Below are 24,620 nucleotides of genomic sequence, written 5' to 3' on the forward strand. Positions count from 1 at the left end.
ATAGTTGTTTACTTGTTGGAAGCCAGCCAGACCCCTTTGGGAGTTGGGTACGACTGACTGACTGACTAAATAAATAAATACATCCACAAGCCAGATGTTAAAAAAGCCAAGGCCAAAATCCTGTTAAGGCACAGCCATAGATCACAGCCTATACAGTGTTCCCTCGATTTTCGCGGGAGATGCGTTCCGAGACTGCCCGCGAAAGTCGAATTTCCGCAAAGTAGAGATGCGGAAGTAAATACACTATTTTTGGCTATGAACAGTATCACAAGCCTTCCCTTAACACTTTAAACCCCTAAATTACAATTTCCTATTCCCTTAGCAACCATTTAGATTATTACTCACCATGTTTCTTTATTAAAGTTCATTAAAAATATATTTATTAAAGGCGGATGAAAGTTTGGCGATGACATGACATCATCGGGCGGGAAAAACCATGGTATAGGGAAAAAACCCACGAAGTATTTTTTAATTAATATCTTTGAAAAACCATGGTATAGACTTTTCGTGAAGTTTGAGGGAACACTTTATATTATACAGCTGGATTCATGCAGCACACTGAATATACCACAGAACCAGTGATGGGCTCCAACGGCTATGGTCAGGTACACAGAACCGCTGGAAAAATTTTGGTCAAGGTATGCAGAACCTGTAGAAAAATTTTGATTTTTTTTCTTTTTTACTCTTCTGGGCTCTGGGTATATATTTCCTATCACAGTAAATGAGGTTGAATGTGTATAATTTTAGAACAGCTGTGTGTACATGTACATACACATACAATTTATATAGTAGATATTGTATATTTGTGTGTGCCTGTGTATAATATGTATGTACACACATGGCATATATACACAGAATTAAATAATATATTTTGGATGTTCAGTAATAGTAAATATACAGGAAATTTCGAGGTGAGGAGAGGCCAGGCACCCTAATCCAAACCCAAACCCTTGACGTGAGGTCAAATTAGCTACCTTGAAGCCAGTCACATGACCTTTAAGCCGCCCCGCCACATGACTGTCAAGCCACTCCCAGTTGGTCACATGGTAGGAAAGCCACACATCCCAAATAAGCCACGCCCACTGTGGTAGTAAAAAAATGTTTTGCAGCCCTTCCCTGCACAGAACATGGTCTGCTGTACCCCAGCTGGTGTACATTTTAGAGTGTGTGTATCTCTCTCTCACACACACAACTTCAGATCAATTTCACATGGGATGGGGGGCGACTGAAAAAACAAAGCCAAGTAATACTAGCCCTTTCCCTTTTGCACTTCTACAATCTGATAAAATTGTTCTCCCTGCTCCCCACAAACACCAACACCCCCCCACACACACCTACACACACACACGGCTCTTTATCGTTGGAGGAACTTCCTGGGCTAGAAGAAGAAAAACGCCCTCCGCTGTTCTGTCCGTACTTTCCCCATCAGGAGGACGCAACGTCTTGCTGACCCTCGCTCTGCGCTCCGCAATGACGCTCTTCCCAGACGAAGCATGGACAGCTCCATGGGACCTCACGCGAACATCTCTATGGTTGGAGTCCCACCGGAAACAGGAAGCGCCGCGGGTCCTGCAATCAAGCTGAGCCGTTGCGGCTCGGCCCGAGTGTCAAATCGAGAAGCTCTCTAGGCTGAATTGTGGTCTCTACCGAAGCCACTGCAGTAGGAGCAGCCAGCGCTGCCGCCGCCATGGCTACCATTCTGGACGAGTACGTGGCGTCGCTTTCCCATTCCACCTCCTCGCAGCAGAGTCGTGTGAACCTGGGCATCCCGCACACGGGTGAGGAGAGGAGAAAGGGGCGGTGGAGACTCTGGCCGTGTCTATATCACACGCACACACGTTTTTTTTTGCTTACGGGGCTTCTCCACGAAATGGATCCCGTGTTATCTTTGGTGTGCAGCCGCGTTTGTCTCGGTCGAATTGTGCACTATGTCGGGCCTTTCCTGACACACCCACTCTCGGCCTGTCAGAAAGGGACGCATTTCACTAGAAAGAGGTAGTAGACGCAGTTTGACTGTTTTTAAGTTAAAAGGTTAAGGTCATTATGCCATTATATTATTATTATTATTATTATTATTATTATTATTATTATTATTATTATTATTATTATTATTATTATTATTATTATTATTACAAAAAGCAGTAATACAGTACTGCAAACGAGATTTATATGTTGGATTTTGTATCACATAATAATAATAATAACAACAATAGCAACAACAGTGTTTCCAAATTCGGTCAGTCAGAAGTTGAAAGTCCCACAGTAGTTTTGCTTGCTCATTTTTGACCACTTTTTTGGGCTTATGATCCCACCAGTACTTTGCCACTGGCAGATGGTTGTTCTTTCACTGGAACTTGTGCCAGAACTACCATCTACCAGTGGCAAAGAACTGGTGGGATCATAAGCCCAAAAAAGTGATCGAAAATGAGCAAGCAAAACTACTGTGGGACTTCTGACTTAAGGCTGACCAAATTTTGAAACATAATACACCTGATTGTGGAGAAAAAGAAAGCATGGATCATCGACATCACAATCCCAGGAGACAGCAGAATTGAGGAAAAGCAAGCTAGAGAAATTTGCGGAATATGAAGATCTAAAAATCGAGCTGCAACGACTCTGGCATAAGCCAGTGAAAGTGGTCCCAGTGGTCCTTGGCATGCTGGGTGCAGTGCCAAAGGATCTCAGTGGACATTTGAAAACCATCAGAATTGACAAAATCTCCATCTGTCATTTGCAGAAGGCCGCTTTACTGGGATCAGCATACATAATTCGCTGCTACATCACGCAGTCCTAGGTGCTTGGGAAGAGCCCGACTGGTGATGAAATACGAAATCCAGCATAGTAATCTCGTTTACTGTGTTGTATTGTTGTTGTTGTTGATGATGATGATGATGATGATGATAATAATAATAACAACAATGACAATAAACAATAAGCGACAAAAAACAATAATAGACAGCAAACAAGATTTATATGCTGGATTTCATATCACAATATCACAAGTCGAACACTTACCAAGCGTCTAGTGATTTTTATTATTATTAATATTAGTATAAAAAGGGGACCATGAAGCTTCAGGTGGCATTTTTACACTAATTTCTCTCGGAATTAGCTCTTGTTGAGCTGCTGCTGAGTGTCAGGATGTGCTTCAAATTGCTCTGCAGACTGTAAATTACGCAAAACGATGGAAGGTTATTACAAAGATGCTGGCTTAAATATAATAAAATAGAGTTTTTTATTGGCCAAGTGTGATTGGACACACAAAGAATTTGTCTTTGGTGCACATGCTCTCAGTGTAAAAAAGAGTTCGTCAAGAAGAGTTCGTCAAGAATCAAAATTAAGAATTGGAATTAATTTCTACAGTCTTTTAAAAACTGTTATGGCTAAGCAATAATGAAGGGGGAAATGCCCACAGTTGTTTGGATTGGGAATCTTTCCATATTTTTGGCTGCCTGCTATCTACTGGCTTCTTTAGGTGTGCACAATGACATAATATATACATTATATTTCTTGAGTTCTTGCTTTCAGTGGGAATGCATTTGTTGCATCCATTCCATTTACTCTTTACTTTAGAAGAAGCTTGCCTCTGAAAAGCGAAGAAGGGTAAAGATTATGCTGTATGGCATATTGCTTTCTTAATTAAAAACTTGAGAAAGAGAGAGAAACTTCAGAGAGGAAAAATTTGCACAATTGGTTTACATTGCTGTACAAAATTATTTTTTCAATTAACTTATTTTTAGATGTTTGGTATATTAACATTGCTTTGTTAATGCTTTGGCATGAGCAATGTTCCTTGCAATCTGTATTCTTAATTTTCCTTTTTCTTTTTTGTTGTGAATGGACTAAACAATTTTGCATGTTATATTAATGTCCCTGTAGCCTAGTGTTACTTTCTCCTGAGCAAATAGTTTAAGCAGTGTGTGGGGTAATATAATCTCAGCTTTGATTTTTAAATGTCCCAGACAAGATTGGTACAACTCCTTCCTGCCTTCTCTTCTATTTCCCACTCTCAGCATTTGCTGGCTGGAGACTTCTGGGAGTTGAAGTCCAGATATCTTCAAGTTTCCAAGATTGGGAAACACTGGCTTAGGATACTTCACAGCTACACAGTTTCTTCCAATTCTTTAGTATTTGTTTCACCCCTTTAATAAACAAATAAAACTAGTGGGAAGTTGAAGCTATTCTACGTAACACTGATTAAATTGGAGGAAAATGGAGAATTAAAGAGGGTAGACCCAGGTGACAAAATTAGCTAGTAAAGGAGGCAGCATTAGGATAGTAACATATACGGCGGGAGGGGGAGTTATATATTATATGTATGAATATGGATACAGAAAATATATACATCTAATAGGGGCACTGATAATTAAATGAAGTAAAGATATATTTGCCATTGATTGATTAACTGTGTGCCTGTTTTTTATATATATTGGGATTGTTTTATGAAATTACTAATTTTAAATTGTAATTAGATTGGTGGGCATTGGATTTGTTATTATGTACTGTTTTTTATTGTTGTTGTGAGCCGCCCCGAGTTTGCGGAGAGGGGCGGCATATAAATCCAATAAATCTAATCTAATCTAATATATGTTACCAGTCTGTTAACTATAAGATGAATTATGATTATAATCACTCAGAGGAGGGACAAGATGGAAAAAGAGGAAGTAGAGAAGGGAAGGAAGGGGAGGAGGAAAGTAGGAAGGAGGAGAGAAGGAGAAGGAAGGAGGAAAGTAGGAAGGAGGAGAGAAGGAAGGGTAGAGAGGGAGATAGAGGGAAGGGAGTGTTATGAAATGGGGGAAAACAGGCTGGAAAAATTAGGATATTGATTTATGATATAGTCGGTGTATTACTGCATATCTTGATATGACTAATGGTATATATATGGATATTTATATGGATATGTGTCTCTCTCTCTGTGTGTAACATATTTTTGCTGATAATGAAAAGGAAGGGAGACTAGTGTAGATCTATTTCGGGCTTATATGCCTTCATTAGGTAGCCACACCTACACACACACTGTTCCATTTAAGGCAATGTGCTCTTCTTCACATTAAAAAGTTATTATTGAGGGAGGCCACTTGGTTAGTATATGATATGCCAGGAGGACCATTTTTAGGGAACTTCTCCAAAAAGAAGTGGCATGAGACTAATTGTTTGGAAAAATGAAACAGTTTGCAAATGCTGAATCAGGGATTTATTTCTGGTAAAATGAAAAACAAATTTATAATACACAACTTTAATTGTAGCAAAAAAGACTGCTGTGGTTTTTCTTGTTCTTCTGAATAAATATTACCAGTAAAATTTTCCCAGGCTCACAATTCTGCATAAAAGTCCCTTTCCGGTCCCAGTGAAACTGCTATTATTTTACCCACAAGTGGTTGTCCCTTTCTTATTATTTACCCTGTGGTATATTGGGCATATCCTTTTAGCAAACATTATTTAAAGGGTTTCCTTGTACTTTGTATATTTGTAAGAAACGTAAGTCTAGAAAAGTGGGCATATGTAAAGCCACATGTGGTCTCAAAGCTCTGATGCTATCTGTTTGTACTTGACCACACATTTTGTTTTGTTTCATATGGATTATGTTATACCCCAGTTTGCTTGAACTCAGCGAGTTTCTCTCTGATCTTGAGAAGAAATAAATTTGCTTTGACAAAATTTTGGGAAAGACTAGACTTGAACCTACTTAAATTTCTCAAAATTTAAAATACAGGTAGCCAGTGTTCCCTTTAATTTTTTTTGGGGGGGGGCGGAAAAGTATAGTGTCTGAGCGGCAGTCCCTTGGGGACTGGGCGGCACAGAAATAATAAATAAACAAACAAACAAACAAACAAACAAACAAATAAATAAAAAACCCACCCTGTTTTGCCTCAGAGAATTTCAAAATAAAATACTGTACTGTGTGTCTATAACAGTGAGCTCATAATAGGGCAACTCTATCAATATCAAAATGCCACTTAAATAGTTGAGCTAGTTTCAAACTAGATTTTGATTTTCTTTCTCTCTTCCTTACTCCCATTCTTTTTCTTTCTCTTTTCCTTCCTCTCTTTTTTCTATCTGTTTCTCTCTCTTCCTCTCTCTCTCCTTCCCTCTCACTCTTTCCCTCTCGGCTTCTGGGCAGGTTTGGAAAACTCTGAGTTGATGATGATTTTTAAGTGAGTGATTGCTCACTGCTCAGCTTAGAGGGAACTATGCAGGTAGCCCTAGACCTACAACTCTTTATTAAGTGACTGTTCAAAATTATAGTGGCACTGAATAAAGTGACTTATGAGCATTTTTCACACTTAGGACCATTGCAGCATCCCCATGGTCACATGATCAAAATTCAGTCTCATTTATGACAGTTGAAGTGTCCCGGGGTCATGTGATCACCTTTTGTGGCTTTCTAATGAACAGAAGTCAATAGGAAAGCCAGATTCACCTAATAACTGGATTACCAATTTAACAACTTCAGTGATTCGCTTAACAAATATGTCAAGAAAGATTATAAAGTGGCACACAATTCACTTAACAAATTTCCCACTTAGGAACAGAAATGTTGGGCTCAATCAATCAAGGTCGTAAGTCAAGGACTATCTGTACATACTCCTTCTGCTTAATAAAATCTCTTCAATGATACCCTGTACTAGGAAAATTCAATATTACCGGTAGCTTATGGGTTGTGTGCCATGTCTTGTGGAATGTGATTGTGGGGCCAGGATCAACTATTGGAGCTATCTGGGATTGTTACGTTATGTCTTAAGATTTAAGACATCTATTTTTTCCTTACTCCATTCCCTATTATTTCTTAATTGAGGGAAAAATGGATCAGAATCTATCAGATTGATTATTTATTTATTTATTTATTTATCTATCCATTCATTCATTCATTCATTCATTCATTCATTCATTCATTCATTCATTCATTCATTCATTCATTCATTCATTCATTGGATTTGTATGCCGCCCCTCTCCGTGGACTCCAGGCGGCTCACAACAACAGCAACTAATTGGCATAAATGGAGGTTTCATTTTCTAGGATTGGAATGAGGGAGGAGAAATCTTGTAAAATCTTTGAGTTGAATTGATGTTCGATTTTATTTTTTGAGAACTATTGATTTTCCCCCTTGCTTTTAAGGATATGTAAATGCTCGCCTGGAAAAAGAAACACCAATTTTTAACAAACAAAGAATTGACTTCACACCTCCCAAGCAGATTAATAGTATGGTTGTCTCATCTAACCAACTGTGTATGAGTCTTGGAAAAGACATAATATTTAGGTAAGCACTACTTAGAATTTCTTTACGTATTTAGAAACCATCTCTCAAAAGAAATTAGAATAGAATTGCCTCTGCTTTATTAAACATAAAAGCATTAAAAGGATGGGGAAATGAAAGTTTCACTCGGACTGTGATAATTGCAAGACTAGAGTCAGTTGTACCCTTGCATAACATTTGTTTTGTAAGAATATCCTTTCATGACTAATTTCTGAGTTCTTCATGTTTTGAATATATTTGTTTGTTTATATCTTGTATTTTATTATTTTACATTTGGGCTACATACTAAATTAAGCTAAAAAGAAAACTGATAGATCGCCATTGTCTGCATCTAGAGAATGCTGTAATTTTCTTGCTTACTGTATAAACCAGACCATCACATTTGACCATGACATTACTTATTAGAGCATAACATGGTATGCAGATACAGCAGTTGTATTCATCTGTGTTTAAGGTTAAGTTTATTGCTGGAAAAAAAGAGAAAAATCAGCCACAGGTTACCCATAGTGAAAATATGGCCCACTTTTGCATGCACAAAAGTAAATACATATTTTTTATAATAACTTGCCCTGAGACCATACTTTAATAGTCATCAGAATTGCAGAAATTATACTGGGGAAGTGGATCCAGTCACTCCTCCCTGGGAAAACCATTTCTTAGCAGGGAGCTGCATGAGAACCAGATGGTGAACTTCTGGTAACGGGGGCACTTTCCAAAGGGCCTCCCCAGCTCATTCAGATAACTAGGAAGATTCATAGCAAGACCTATGTCAGGTTCTGTGCAGTTTATTATTGCTATTAACAGTATTTGTGCCTTAGTAAAATCATAGAGCCTTGATTGTGGCAGTTCTTGGTCTCATGATCTTTGTAGAAATGAGTGTAGATTTTAAAAAAGCAAAATCTGTTTTGAAAAAAAAAATTGCATGAAGCTGTCTTCATAAACTGTTATATGAGAGGTTTTTTCCCAATCTTTCAAGAGTTTGCTTTGCTCCCTTTTTTATGTAGACTTGATGTAGCCAAGGCTGATGAGCCCAATCAGGTTGAACTTGGACGAAAAGATGAAGCCAGTGTTTATAAGCTTTTCTTGGATCATACAGGTAAGAGGACAGTAGGGGTTGCACAAAATTATTTGATATACAGTAGTATAAATATTGTGTTCTGGCTATTTGTGTTTTATCTCCGTATATTTTATCTCAGAAAATCTACTGTTTTGTTTTTCTTATGGGTTTTTATAAATCTCAAACTATTGAAAACTGGGTGCTGACTAGCATAGACGAGCCTTTAAAACTATCCAACAAGAAAAATATAATCCAGTGTATTTTTGAATATTTGGGAGCTGTGAAATCTTAAATTCATAGCCTTCCTCAAACATCCAAGCTTCATGTTTGGCCCTTCCTTTAATTCTAAATTAATTACTTTTTATTCCCTGTCTCCACAGGTTCCCATCTTATCATTGCCCTGAATAGCAGTGAGTGTCTCTACTTGAACAGAAATACTCAAAAGATACGTCTTCTTTCCCGTTGGAAAGGTCATTTGATTGAAAGTGTGGGCTGGAATAAAATTTTTGGCACAGAGATAAACACTGGGCCCATTTTGGTTGGAACATCACAAGGTCAAATATATGAGGCTGAGATTTCTGTCACTGAAGGCAGCCTCTTTAGTACTAATCCTGATCAATATTTCCGCCTGATTTATACCTTGGAGGAGGAAGCTGGTCCTGCCCCAGTCTGTTGCCTTGAAATAGAACGAGGAGTTGATGGGAAATGGTTTATCATTGCCACCACTCATAAGAGGCTTTTCCAGTTTGTTGGCAAGATTCCAGAAGGGTCAGAACCTCAAGCCTTTGGCACCATATTTAGCATGCCTGAAGATCATTTGCCTGGATTTCGAGAATTTCCGGCTAGTCTTGGCTACAGTGAAATTGCATTCTACACTCCCAAGCTTCGCTCTTCGCCCAGCGCTTTTGCTTGGATGATGGGAAACGGGGTCCTGTATGGCTCTCTGGATTACGGACGTCCTGATTCTGTCCTGAGTGATGAGCAAGTGTGGGAATATCCTTCGGATGTAGACACGCTAGCCAATAAACCCATCTCCATAGTGCTCACCCAGTTCCATTTTCTGCTGCTTTTCCCTGATAGAGTGAAAGCTGTGTGCACTCTGAATGGGCAAGTTGTCTTCCAGGATGTATTCCTAGAAAAGTTTGGCTCACTAAAGCGTATGATCAAAGATCCTGCATTTGGACAAATCTGGATTCACACCGAGAAAGTTGTGTTCCGGTATAATGTTCAGCGAGAATCCCGCGACGTATGGAAGATGTACATGAATATCAACAAGTTTGATTTGGCTAAAGAGTACTGTAAAGACCGGCCCGAGTGCCTAGATACTGTGCTGGCCAAAGAAGCAGAATACTGTTTCCAAAACAAGAGATATCTGGAGAGTGCAAAGTGTTATGCACTGACCCAAAATTACTTTGAGGAGATTGCTCTTAAGTTTATTGAAGCTAAACAGGAAGAGGCACTGATGGAATTTTTGATAAAGAAACTGGCTTGCTTGAAGCAGTCTGAAACGACACAAATAACTCTGCTCACCACTTGGTTGACTGAACTATATTTAAATCGCTTGGGGGTGCTGGAAGGGGATGGGTCAAAGCAAGACCTCTATGAGCTGACCAAGGAGAAGTTCCGGAGTTTCTTGAGTAGCCCCAAAATCAAAGACTCCCTTCGCAACAACCGATCTACTATTCACGAGCTCTTGGCAAGTCATGGGGATACAGACCACATGGTGTACTTTGCTGTCATAATGAACGATTACGAGCGAGTGATAGCCCATTACTGTCAACATGAAAATTATAACGAAGCGTTAAAAGTCCTGTCCAGAATCAAGAATGAGGAACTCTTTTACAAGTTCTCTCCAATTTTGATCCAGCATATGCCCAAGAAAGTGGTAGACGCTTGGATTGAAATGGGCAAGGACTTGGATGCCAAGAGGCTAATCCCTGCTCTTGTCACCTACAGTCAGAGCGGGAGTACCCAGCAGATCAACGAAGCCATTCGATACATGGAATTCTGTGTGAATGAGCTAGAAGAAACTCAGGAGGCCATTCACAATTATTTGTTGTCCCTCTATGCTTTGTGTCGGCCGGACTCATTACTGTCCTACTTGGAACATGCCGGAACCTTTGCTGACAGTATCCATTATGACCTGAAGTACGCACTTAGGCTTTGTGCAGAACATAGCCACCACCGAGCTTGTGTTCATGTTTATAAAGTTATGGAGATGTATGAAGAAGCCGTTGATCTAGCTTTACAGGTAAATATGCTTCTGCATAAATAACAGGTTGCTTCGGTTTTCCTCCTTGAAATTTCAGGATCTCTTAAATAATCATCTAAAAAGCTGAAACGGTCGGCAGGATTAATTGCTGACTGAAGACCAAGAATGAATTAGGAGACTATTGTTACATTTATCAGTTAGAAAATGAACACTATTAGAACAGATTCTCTAAGATGAACATTATCTTGCTATATTAGATGAAGGTGAGATTGTCGACCACCAACCACAATTGAGCCTGGAATTGTGGTAGTAAGTCATTGCAGTCACGTCATGTCACCATATGACTGGACTTGATTTAATGACGTTTTTTGCAATAGCAAATCATGTCATACAGTGAATGTATAAAGTTTACACACCCCTGTTAATATATCAGGTTTTTGAGATGTAAAAAACAAAGATCAGGGTAAACCAACTTTTTAGAATATTTTCTTCTTTTAATATAAGCTGTACAATTCAATTGAAAAACTGAAAACCTTTTGGGGGGAAATTTAAAAAAATACAATAGTAGGAGTTGTATAAGTATGCACTCCCTTTAAACAAAGTACCTTTGATTTTATGACAGCATTCAGTCTTCTAAGATAGGAGCATACCAGCATGGCAGCATCTTGCCTTTTGAATCTTCCTTGTGGATTTTAAATTTGATTCAGGTCTCTGGCTTGATCTTCTGGTGAAGCCATTTCCACTACCCACAACGTGAACATATGACGGTGGAAGTAGTGGGACAGTTGTAAGTTTGAGGATGGGTCATAAATAACTTTTCTGAGGTTGCAACAACTTCAGATAGTCATTAAACAACGTTTTGGAAACCAGGGACCTGTAGCCAACTTCATTTCAACAACAACTAACATAAACAGAGATTGAAGGCGCAGTTCAGGATAGGAATTCCCCAGCTAAAAGGGATAGCATGGGTTAAGGGGGGAAATGTTATTCTCCCACAATTTTGTTTGTTGCATCTTAGAATGTCTGAGCTCTAAAATGATATGCCACTGCTAAAAATAGTATCCAGTATTGGTTGAAGATAACAACACATATCTACAGACATATCTTCTTGCATCCCCATGTTGTCGCTTTCAACATTATCTCCCTCCCACTTTTTCAACAGTGTTTTTTATGATAGGTGATAGAAGGATAACTGTTTGCTTTTCTCTCCCACCCCCCTTTCTGTCTCCCCACCCTTTAAGGTGGATGTAGATATGGCAAAATCCTGTGCAGATCTTCCAGAAGAGGACGAGGAGTTGAGGAAAAAGCTGTGGCTGAAAATTGCTCGTCACGTTGTACAAGAAGAGAAGGATGTTAAGAAGGCCATGGCTTGCCTTTCTAGTTGCAATCTGCTGAAGATTGAAGATGTGTTGCCTTTCTTCCCAGACTTTGTCACCATCGATCACTTCAAGGAGGCGATCTGCAACTCTTTAGAGGCCTACAACAAGCACATAGAGGAGCTGAAGACAGAGATGGAGGAAGCCACCCAAAGTGCTGAAAGGATCAGGGACGACATTCAGGAGATGAGAAACAAATATGGCTCTGTTGAACCACAAGAGAAGTGTGCAGCATGTGATTTCCCACTTCTTAACCGTCCTTTTTACCTTTTTCTTTGTGGCCACATGTTTCACTATGATTGCCTTCTACAGGCCGTTTACCCAAATTTGCCTGCCTATAAGCAAGCTAAGCTGGAAGACCTTCAAAAGAAGATGCTGGCTGCAAGCCAGCCTTCCAAATCCCATCACCGCCATAAGGATACAGCAGATACTCTTGGTCAAGGAAAAGGTCAGCCAAGTCGAGAACAGACAAAAGCTGACATAGATGACATTGTGGCAGCTGAATGTGTATATTGTGGTGACATCATGATCCGATCCATTGATAAGCCTTTCATTGACCCAGAGAGATATCACGAAGAGATGCAGAGCTGGCTGTAGGATATGAGAATGAAGTTGCCTATGAAGCATGAAACTAGGCCGATATTCTCCCGGCATTCTAAATCGGTTTGAAAAAGCACTATATCTCGCTCTTTGTAAACTTATTGTGAAGAATGGATGGTCAGTGACAACAATTGTTTTCCTAAACTATTTGTCCAATATAAATTTAGAGACATCCATCCATACCTTAAATACTGTACAGATTTTTGTTTTGAAAAACCAAATTAAAACAATAACATATATTACATCTGCACTATATTCACAATTCTATGAATAATTAGAGGCGAGAATGCCCAGCTTCATAAGCTTACCCTGTTTTCATGCAAAGAGCTCCCTTGGTTCTTATTAATAGATCTACAAGGTCATGTCCACATTTATTAATCTGTCAGGGGAATGGACCCTATTAGTAAATAGGAGTCTTGGAGAATAATGGAAATGAGGAAGATTGTGCTTCAATATGCAAAGGGAAGTCTACTCGTATAACATTTGATGAAATGCATAAATGATGCATGGGTCCCATTTTTGACAACATCCGAATTGTATATTCATATGGCAAGGAAGCTTCCCAACATGTAATTTTCAGTCAAAGCACACACAAATGCTATATTTTGATTATTGTCCATTGAAATTATCTTCTACTTCTTTGAAGGTTTAGTTTGGTAGCTGCACACTGTTGTTTGCATAACTTATGGCACTACGATTGAAAGCATTCTGTGTTTTCACTCGAGATTGTCTATTGCATTGTCATTGTCATTGTTACTGCCATCTGAATATTTATCTGAATTTGTAGTATTTCGACCAAAAAAAAAGGATCCTGCATACCATGAGCTGTAAACTTTGCAAGTGATTCAGAGAATTTAGGATTAAACTGGAACATTTAGTTAGAAGAATGGTTGACTGTAGGTTTGGAACTAAAAGTTAATTCCTCTCTCTTTTAAAGAGTGTGATATACAGTGTACAAGAAATTTAGTTTACAGGGAATGCAAGCTAAAGAACAGTTAGGGACTTTGTATCTAAAAATCACATTTTCTGTGGGCACTGGTTTCAAATTACTGTGAATAAAAAGTCACATATTTGTATAAAAAGATTTGTCTGTTAGAACCTTTAATGGCTATGAATTTGTAATTAATTATGTTTTTTCTGCTTAGCTGTCTATTAAAGAGTCCTGAAATTATTGTCTAATGACTTTCTATTGTGTACTTTGTCCTTGTTTTTTCGCCATTTCTGCTGTGAGATTGCTAACAGAGTCTAGTGTTGTAAATTGTGCAAATACTTGGTGTTAATTGTATCAATCAAGTGGTGGATTTCAACAACCCATGGTGAAAACTATCACATAGCATGATGTATGAACATACATGTTCTCACATAGCTCACAGTCCAGCTAAGACTAACCCATCTTCTTTTTTGATTGGATATCTGGTTTCCTCAGATAAGTTATTTTCTGATAAGACATAAACTGAAAGTTTGCACTTCTACATCAGTTCTGACTTGTAAGATTTGTACATTTATAAGATAAAATTCAGTCTCTCTTTAAAATTGCTGTGTCAGGATAAAATATGAGTAGCTGTACTGAAATCACTTATTGCTCCAATGTTAGTGTATATTACTAGAATAGAAGCTGGCTTCCTGCTGGCTTTATGTGATCACTACTGGTAAACAATTTATTCCCAATGTTTTATTTTGAGTTTTTATTGTTTATTCTTTTGTATTTTTATATGAATGCTATTTGTACAGATAATGCAAATTACTAGACTGTTTATTACTAAATTTGTGGTATATTAAAGTAGAATGTGATTGATACCCAAGTGAGATGCCTTTGTTTAACGGCAGCCCAACATTCGTGGAGCCAAATTAGAAACAAATGGGATATTTAGGAAGGCTGTAAAGCAGAAACTTTTTATGAATTGTATTTTTGATGTTTGAGACAACTAAATTCCCTGTTGTATTTGAGTCCATGAGAACATAGTAGTTGACCATATCTACTGTTTAAAAGCAACATAAACTGTTTAATATAATTTCAAAGGATAAATTGGCAACAACTTAATAAATGTTTTTATACAACAATCAGAAATACACAGCAGATTTTATTATGCCATATGATACAATAATTGAAACAGTTTTTTAACAAAAATAAGGTTTAAGTGGCTGCTGCTCAATCATTTATCCCCAAACCCTTAATTTGGATTTTGAATAACAATTGGAAGGGACCTTGGAGGTCTTCTAGTCCAACCCCTTGCTTAGGCAGAAAACAAACTTCTTATTTGTATTGGAAACACAGACAGTAATAATTTAGTGGCTGCCTCATTTAGTAACTTTGCAATCAGAATGACCTTTATAACCTTATCAGGTCTGCAAAGCTAAGGAAAGTTAAGTAAGATCATAAGCCCAGTTGCAATTTCACATAGCCATTGCTTGACTTAATGACCAATTTGCTGGTTCCGATTGTGGTTATTAAATGAAGATTACTTGTACCAGATTGAACAAGGGATAAAAAGAATAAAATCCGCCTCAGCCATTAGGGGTCACTGTTTTCTTTAAGACTGTTTTCTTTAAGTCCATTTCTTTTTTATAACAACACACCCTGTTTTATATGCTTCATTTGCATGCAAAATATTCACATGTGGAATCATATGAACTTAAGTCTCAGTAACGTTTCCAATAATAGGGAAGAACAAGTATGACTCTTGATAAAACAGCAATCCCTACCTACAGTTTATTTCAAACCTACCTACAGTTTATTTCAAAATGACATTGACCTACAGTTTATTTCAAAATGACATTTACGTGTGACGTTTTAGGTAAAATAAAATGAACTTTCCCTCAAGCTCAGACTGTAGTGACTTGGTGGGTATGTCCATGCATACTTGGTGGTAATACTAAAAAAATAAACTACAAAGTGACTGCAAAGTGTATACATCTCAGGAGTGTTTATGCTGGCTGCTGATTTCAGTTCATAATGGGAAGAAGTGATCATTTAAAGCCAAAATACCCCCAACCCCCCTGCACGGGCTATTTATGTATTCAGAAGTTTCATGATAATGTTAATTACAAGTAACTTAACACTCAGTGCTTTGTTCAATTCTTTTCCTGTTCATTCAGCCCACTGCCGTTTCTCATTTCAAACACTTGAAAGATACTGTGACACCCGAGCAAAGGTGTCGGTGTAGCTTATCAGCTTATTTATTTATTTATTTATTATTTAGATTTGTATGCCGCCCCTCTCCGAAGACTCCGAAGGATCGCTGTCCATCTTTAGTTACGTTTACTAAAAGCGCGGAACTCAGCTGTCAATCTAAGCCTGAGGATGGGGCCCAATGCAGATACTCTTTTAACCACCATCGTCATAACAAGGCTTGCTGCTCAACACAGGACTATGTAGCAGAACTATATTGCCATTTTAGCAGCCTAAAAAAAGAAAAAGGATAGCGTTACACTCTCCTCATTCCACTGTTTAGTTCCAAAGTACATATAAAAGGACCTGTTTGAGCACCAGTCCTGTTTCTGACCTTGCTTTCAGCTGGGGTTTTCTGCCTGCCAGATGTTCTCCACGCTTCCTCTCTGTCGCTTTGTTGGAAGCAGGCGAACCAGCCGGCCATTTCCACCTCTTTCTTTGCCCTTCCCACCCGCAGTTCTGAGGCTTCCCTCCTGGGTCCACTTGCTGCCTCTGTAAAGAGAAATGCTACCCCTATTGAATTCCACCAGGACATCAATGTTTAATATGGGAAGAGCAGGTGGGGGCAGCGAGTGATACTCTCAAATTGAACTTAGGAAGCCGCGAAGAAAAGAAGGAAATAATTCCGAATGAGGTGTGTCTGATAGTGGAGGCCTGCTGGCTTCTTTGTGACTGTATTGTTTTTCAATAATACAGAGGTGAATCGAGGGCTTTATGCACTGACGCACCAAGAATTGTGTGTTTCTGCCTGCAGGTGCCCTTTATTGATTGCCATGAAAATTAGAGCTGAGCAGGAAGGCAGTTTTATTCCTCCCTAAGCTGGCTCCCAGATACCTTTGGTTTTCATCCGGCAGTCACTTTGTGCTAGTTACAATGGACTATCTGTCTGGTGACTGATCTCTTTGCAATGGCAAGTTACCAACGTGGGAAAAAATAAAAATGAAACATTAATTCTTGACTTAATTAATAATAATTTATTAGATTTGTATTTTTATAACTGGGTCAATGATCGGGGGGAGGATGGCACTGGACCAGAATATCTCCGGGACCGCCTTCTGCCACACGAATCCCAGCGACCAGTTAGGTCCCACAGAGGTGGCCTTCTCCGGGTCCCGTCAACTAAACTGTCGTTTGGCGGGACCCAGGGGAAGAGCCTTCTCTGTGGCGGCCCCGACCGTTTGGAACCAACTCCCCCCAGATATCAGAGTTGCCCCCACCCTCCTAGCCTTTTGTAAGCTCCTTAAAACCCACCTCTGTCATCAGGCATGAGGGAATTGACATTTTCCCTCCCCATAGGCTTATAAAATTTATGTATGGTATGCTAGTATGTATGATTGGTTTCTAAATTGGTTTTTTTTAAATTAACTTAAATATTAGATTTGTTTACATTGTATTATTATTGCTGTGAGCCGCCCCGAGTCTGCGGAGAGGGGCGGCATACAAATCTGATTAAATAAATAAATAAAATAAAATAAATAAATAAATAATAATAATAATAAAAAAGAATGAAAACCCAACAACAACCCAAATATAGACAAACATTACTTTATTTGTTGAAATAATTCAATTGAAATATTATTGTTATTTCGATATAAGAACAGAGATGTATATATGTACAATTTATAAATATATATATATATGATTTCGTTGATACGAATTTCCATAAAATTATAACAAGATCTGCTGCAACAAGGCAGTAGGGGTGGGGGTGGGATGGGATTATTTGTTGTATTGTTCTTTAACAGAAAAGGTATAACTGTACTCACAATCTATGAACTCAATGATCTGTTAATGTGTGTCTTTTATATATGTATATAATTTAATAAACTTTATCTAAAATAATAATAATAATAATAATAATAATAATAATAATAATAATAATAATAATTTATTAGATTTGTATGCCGCCCCTCTCCGAAAACTCGGGGTGGCTCACAACAATCATAAACAATGTACAAATCCAATGTTTAAAACACAATTTAAAAACCCTTGTAATAAGATAATCACACAACCCAATCAAACCATACATAAACCAAGTAGTAAGGGAGGTGTCAATTTCCCCTGCCTGGTGGCTCTTAGCTTACTTTTCTTTCAAAAAGTACAGAGCAACTTGTCATGGGAAGATCAAATTGTGTTTCATAAATGAATATCAGAATGTCCAACTTGACCATCACTCATAAAGATAATTGCCCTAATTCATGCACATGATTTTGATTATCCTAATACAGCTGCTTTTCAAAGTTTGAATATGGTACATTTTAGATTAGATTAGAACTCTTACCCCACCCCACCCCAAACCAGCTGTCTGGGAATTTAGTGGATGATTGCTAGGTTCAGGCTTGGGAAAATAGATTGTTAGTATTGCATTGCATAAAGATCTAAAACTAAGGGTATTGGACTTTGGTGTGACCAAGGCCAACATGATAATTCAAACAAGCTGGACTGATCAGTCAGTGGAGTTCTACTCAAAATAAACATCTTTTATACTTTAGCATGTTGATCAAATTGTCTTTCATGCGCAAGCTATATATGAGTTTGGAAATTTGATGAATGAATGATTTACATGTAATTAACATTTAGTAAGAATATAGTAATCTAGTAATAATCTAAATGTAATTAACATTTAGTAAGTATGAGTGTGCAGGAGTTCTGCCCATTTCACTTCCACATGTTTGTGCATTCGTGTGAGATGTGACATTTGTATAATTGGAGTTAAGCATATTTGTTCAGTCAAAGCACTTTCTTGGTAGGAAGTGCTACTTAACCAAATAGTTTTAAGATTAAACATTAATAGACCCTGCATAATATCAACAATTTACTGTTTTTCTGTAATGATATTCTGGCTAATTTGAAAAGACTGTCAGTCCCCAGGTTAAGAACAAGTTCTATTCCTAAATTCGACTTCGGGAGTTGGGTGGCATATAAATTAGATTAATAAATAAATAATTTGAATTTTTGGAACTCGTATTCACAAATCGACTGCTGATAACTAAAAATGGTGGATGCCCTTCTCCTCTGAACCTGTGGCTTCAGCAGTTCATGAGAAGGTTTGTAGGTTCAAGAGAAGAAAACACTATCCACTGTTTTTAGTAATAGGCAGCCCATTTGTAAACATGAGTTGTCCATAAATTGGGTGTTCTTAATCCAGGACTACCTGTCGTGGTTTACATGTGCTTAAAACAACAATATAAATCCATTAAAAGAAACATTTTCAAAATATTTCACTCCATATCTGAATCGGCGACCATTTAAGAGCTTAGCTACTATAGTTTTCAGATACTTTCAAAAGTGAGAAAGTACAGGTAGCTCTGCATTGGTTGCCGATCAGTTTCCGGTACCAATTCAAAGTGTTGGTTATGACCTATAAAGCCCTTCATGGCACCGAACCAGACTATCTCAGGGACCTTCTGCTGCACGAATCCCAGCGACCAGTTAGGTCCCACAGAGTGGGTCTTCTCCGGGTCCTGTCAACTAAACAATGTCGCTTGGCGGGACCCAGGGGAAGAGCCTTCTCTGTGGCAGCCCCGGCCCTCTGGAACCAACTCCCCCCAGAGATTAGAATTGCTCCCACCCTCCTCGCCTTTCATAAGCTTCTTAAAACCCACGCCGCCAGGCATGGGGGAACTGAGATACTTTTTCCCCCTAGGCCTTTACAATTTCATGCATGGTATGTCTGTATGTATTTTTAGTTTTACAATAAGGGTTTTTAACTGTTTTAATATTGGATTGTTATATGCTGTTTTACTGCTGTTGTTAGCAGCCCCGAGTCTACGGAGAGGGGTGGCATACAAATCCAATAACATAAAATAAAATAAAATCAAGCTTACAATTCACCACAATTGAGCCCAAAATTTATGTTGCTAAGTGAGATATTTGTTAAGTGAGTTTTGTCCCATATTACGACCTTTCTTGCTACAGTTGTTAGCCAATCATTGAAGTTAGTTACATGGCTAGTAACATGGCTTCTCCACTGACTTTGCTTGTTAGAAGGTTAGAAGGTGGTGGTATGTCCTTGGGACCAAGGGTGAAACTCTCCTGGTTCACTCGTGGCTGTCGGTCAATGGAGAGCCAGTTGCGAAGGGAGCATGAGGCTCCGCCCACTTGCCTGGATGCCGCCATTTGGGTTCTTTTACCCTCGTGCCTGCGCAAAACGTTCTGAGCATGCACAAAGGGTAAAAGAACCCAAATGGCGGCATCCAGGCAAGTGGGCGGAGCCTCATGCAGTGTCTACAAATGGCAGTGTCTGGCTGAGCGGGCGGAGCCTCACACTCCCTTCCTGACTGGCTCTCGAATGACTGACAGGAACAAACGAACGGGGCTCATTTCACCCCTGCCTGGGACACTGCAACCATCATAAATATGAACCATCTGAAGCATCTGAATTTTGATCATGTGACCACAGAGATGCTGCAACGATCATGTGAATTATTGTTATTTTTTTTTTTCAGTGACATTGTAACTTTGAACAGTTGCAAAATGAACTGTTATAAGTCGAGGACTACCTGTAACTGGTCCACATCTGAAGCAATGTTTATCACACACGTGGCAATTTTAAGATATGCGGACTTCAATTCCCAAAGTTCCCCAGCATCTAAAAGTAGTTTTGTGGTCAAGTGGGTATTTAAACCTGAATCTCCTGAGTCAAAATCCAGTACTACACTATCCTGACTTTATCGGCCCATTTGTCAGGTGCAGGGCTGTTACAAACAGATGGCAAAAAGCATTCAAAATAATGCTTTCAAGATAACAAGGAAATCAATAATGAGAGCTGATTTGCATTCACTTCCATATAGGTTTAAGGATTTTTCTCTCCTTTGCTAGGCATTACTTTAGAATAGAACTAGAACTAGAAATGAGTAGAATAGAATAGAGTAGAATAGAATAGAATAGAGTAGAATCTTCGGAGAGGGGCGGCATACAAATCGAATAAATAATAATAAATAATAATAATAATCTTTACTGTCACTTTAAATATACACTAACTGGCATGCATTAAAATGAATTTTTTTGTTGTATTCAGCTCTCATAATGTGATAATTATTGGGCATATTTCATCAAGCAGAGACCATTCAAGAAAGAAAAACTTGTCCAAACATGTCATGGTGAATTTAAAAACATCTCTGGTTACAACAATCCCTTAAGGGGTAGAGGTTGGGTAGCCGAAGCTAGAGGTGTCTTTTCTAGGGAGATTATGATCCCGCTATATAGAGCGCTGGTGAGACCACATTTGGAGTACTGTGTTCAGTTCTGGAGATCTCACCTACAAAAAGATATTGACAAAATTGAACGGGTCCAAAGACGGGCTACAAGAATGGTGGAAGGTCTTAAGCATAAAACGTATCAGGAAAGACTTAATGAACTCAATCTGTATAGTCTGGAGGACAGAAGGAAAAGGGGGGACATGATCGAAACATTTAAATATGTCAAAGAGTTAAATAAGGTTCAGTGTTTTTAATAGGAAAGTGAACACAAGAACAAGGGGACACAATCTGAAGTTAGTTGGGGGAAAGATCAAAAGCAACATGAGAAAATATTATTTCACTGAAAGAGTAGTAGATCCTTGGAACAAACTTCCAGCAGACGTGGTTGGCAAATCCACAGTAACTGAATTTAAACATGCCTGGGATAAACATATCTCCATCCTAAAATAAAAATACAGGAAATAGTATAAGGGCAGACTAGATGGATCACGAGGTCTTTTTCTGCCGTCAGTCTTCTATGTTTCTATGTTTCTTGGGTTGAATAATTGGTCCAATGTTCTGCTTTTGGAACTCTCTCTGTCACCTGATGGGAAAGTCGCATCTATGTTTTGAGTGATCATCTACCGTATGTACTCGAGTATAAGCCGAGTTTTTCAGCCCCAAAAATGGGCTGAAAAACCCGACCTCGGCTTATACTCGGGTCACCACAAGAGGGCGCCGGGTGACCACAAGAGGGCGCACCGCGGGAGCCCGGCAGCTGCAAAACACACGCGAGGGGCGAATCGGGGAAACTGCCAGGAGAAAACTCAACCCCTGTGAACCACAAGATTCCTCGAACTTTTATTTTTTTAAAAATGCCGCCCGCCTCAGAGTAAACGCCCCGCGCATATAATTAAGTGACTGGGGTTTTTTTCATGCGTCAAGAGGAAAGAATTAAAAACCTCGGGAAATAGAGCGCCCTGCTTGTAACCGCCACTAAAGCACACAACCTCCACCCACCCCCACTTCGGCAGCCGCCACACCTTCGGTGCAGTCCGGATAGAAGTGCGGGGCCACATCTTCTCTCCACCCCACCCACACTCACCCAATATCCAAACTCTGTAGTGTTCAGGAGGACGGAAAGATGCTTTTTGGGGCGGAGCACGCCAGTCTCTCTCCGCGCTCCCATCTAGTGCACATCACCCCCGGGGAGGGCGGGATTGACTCTCCGGCAAACGGTCCGAGCATCCCCCTCCACACCCGTGCATCTGGAGTAAGGCGGCGTCTTTTAACACCCCCCCTTCAGCCATGCTCGCAAAGCCACCCATCCTCCTCCTCCTCCATCCCTCGCCGGGGGGAGACTCCCCTCCGCCGCCCCTTCTCTGACCTTGTAATCCTCGTGGCCGAGGTTTTGCAGGCGCTGTTTGCCTGAGGGGGGCCGGATTTCCACGCCGCCGGCCGGGGGCTCCTTCGGGGTTGCCTCCGCCGGAGAGTGCTGTTGCTGGGGCTCCTGGTGGTCCCGAGATGGGGCGCGGCGGGCTCCGCGCTGCCCCACGCTGAGCGCCGCGAAGTCCAACGTCTTGCTCTCGAAGGCGCCCTCCACGTTGCAGAACATCCCGCCATACTTCTGGCGGGGCACTTGGTCGGCGGTGCCCGGGCGCGCCAGGTAGACGGGCAGATCTTCCTCCCCCGCCGCCACGGGATCCGGCCGCTCCCGGCCTCTCCGCCCGCTGTGAGAAGACATGGCCGGGAGTCACTGGGGTAAGTCAAGCCGGCGACTCCGTCTGCGAGGCAGAGAAAAAAGGGCGGACGGGCGGGAGAATTCCCGGGCGCCGCTGGCTCGGCTCAGGCGCGGAGTGACTGATGACTGAGAGAGAAAAGGAGCGCTCTCTCGCAGGCGCTCCTTTTCTCTCTCTCTCAGTCATCAGTCACTCCGTGCCTGAGCCGAGCCAGCGGCGCCCGGGAAGTCTCCCGCCCGTCCGCCCTTCTTTCTCTGCCTCACAGACGGAGTTGCCGGCTTGACTTACCCCAGTGACTCCCGGCCATGTCTTCTCACAGCGGGTGGAGAGGCCGGGAGCGGCCGGATCCCGTGGCGGCGGGGGAGGAAGATCTGCCCATCTACCTGGCGCGCCCGGGCACCGCCGACCAAGTGCCCCGCCAGAAGTATGGCGGGATGTTCTGCAACGTGGAGGGCGCCTTCGAGAGCAAGACGTTGGACTTCGCGGCGCTCAGCGTGGGGCAGCGCGGAGCCCGCCGCGCCCCATCTCGGGACCACCAGGAGCCCCAGCAACAGCACTCTCCGGTGGAGGCAACCCCGAAGGAGCCCCCGGCCGGCGGCGTGGAAATCCGGCCCCCCTCAGGCAAACAGCGCCTGCAAAACCTCGGCCACGAGGATTACAAGGTCAGAGAAGTTGGCTGGCAACTTTGCTGCATCACTCGGAGCCCCCTTTTACTTCCCTCTTGGAGCTCCTGTCGGCCTTCCCTTCCCCGGGTCCAGCAAAGTTTCCAGCTTGTACAATTACTGCACTAATTCCCTGATTAGATTTTGAGGTAAGTTCTCTCTCTGCTTTTTTTCAAAGTCTCCTTTCTATAGAACTTTGATAAAGTTCCCCCCTCCCTCAAGAGACACAGAGAGCGAGACAGAGAGAGAGAGAGAGAGAGAGAGAAGGAAGAAGGGTAGAAGAAAAAGAAAAAGGAATTGAGTACTTTTTAAGGGCTTTGTTGGATTCATTCTGTAGATTTGTTATGGTACAAGTAATATACAATCGTACTAATTTTAGCCTGCCAGTAGATTGTAAAAATAAGATACATTATGCTGCTTTCTTCTACTCCAGAGATTCATGAATACTTAAGATGTTTAGCATTTCTGTACTCACTTAGCATTAAGTTTTAGTGTTAAATAATATTAATATTTACCTCTTGGATTTAAATCTATTGTTATTTCTGTGTGGATTTACCTCAGAATAAGTCTCAGTTTTTTGGGAACTTGCTGATAGATATGCTTAAAACTGCAGTCCATCTGTGCAGTTGCCTGTAAGTAAGTCCTATTGAAATCTGTAAGGCTTAACTCAGAATAAAGGGTTGATTTAATATGCAATCCTGTACATAAATTTACTCAGTAATTAACTTGGCTGCATGGTTTGGGGTAGTTTGGTAGAATGTTATGCAATTTTTATGTCTCTGAAAATCTTTTATTCTTAGATGGGAAAAAGAATTTTGTGAAATTATTGTGCAATTTGAATTTGAAAAAATATTGTTTTGTTCTTCTCTCTACTTTATCATTGGATTATAGAGAGAAAAATTAAGTCTCTAAAATACTGTTTTGAGGGATTTTGACTCATAGGTTTTAGCTTGGTTGCTGATTGAACTACTTTTTTTACTTTTTAATTTATTTAATTTTATTTAATTTATTGTAAATATCAGATTGCTTTTATTTACCCACTTTGAAATAAATATTGTTTACCCTCTTTAAAATAAATATTCTAAAACATTTAATCTACCGATGTCTCATTTAATGTAATTTTATTGGTTTCCATTTTTATAAGTTACCAGTAACCACTGCATTTTCTAACCTCGGCTTATACTCGGGTCAATAAGTTTTCCCAGTTTTTGTGCCCAAAAAATGGTGCCTCGGCTTATACTCGGGTCGGCTTATACTCGAGTATATACGGTATTTAAGTGCTCAAGACCCAGAGTGGTGCAGTGGTTAGAGTGCAGCACTGCTGGCTACTTCAGTTGACTGCTAGCTGTAGTTCAGCAGTTTAAATCTC

The 24,620-nt window shown here is 40.2% G+C and overlaps 1 protein-coding gene across 1 annotated transcript; it reads left to right on the forward strand.

Annotated features, from left to right (window-relative positions):
* Nucleotides 1–1,535: 1,535 nt before the first annotated feature.
* On the forward strand, nt 1,536–13,680 carry VPS18 (VPS18 core subunit of CORVET and HOPS complexes). Its single transcript, XM_070757032.1, has 5 exons — nt 1,536–1,778; nt 7,118–7,259; nt 8,261–8,352; nt 8,694–10,564; nt 11,767–13,680. The coding sequence occupies exons 1-5, from the start codon at nt 1,688–1,690 to the stop codon at nt 12,496–12,498; spliced, it is 2,928 nt and encodes a 975-aa protein (XP_070613133.1). The 5' UTR covers nt 1,536–1,687; the 3' UTR covers nt 12,499–13,680.
* The last annotated feature ends 10,940 nt before the right edge of the window (nt 13,681–24,620 follow it).

This window comes from Erythrolamprus reginae, chromosome 1 (assembly GCF_031021105.1).
Source record: "Erythrolamprus reginae isolate rEryReg1 chromosome 1, rEryReg1.hap1, whole genome shotgun sequence".
Taxonomy (NCBI): Eukaryota; Metazoa; Chordata; class Lepidosauria; order Squamata; family Dipsadidae; genus Erythrolamprus; species Erythrolamprus reginae.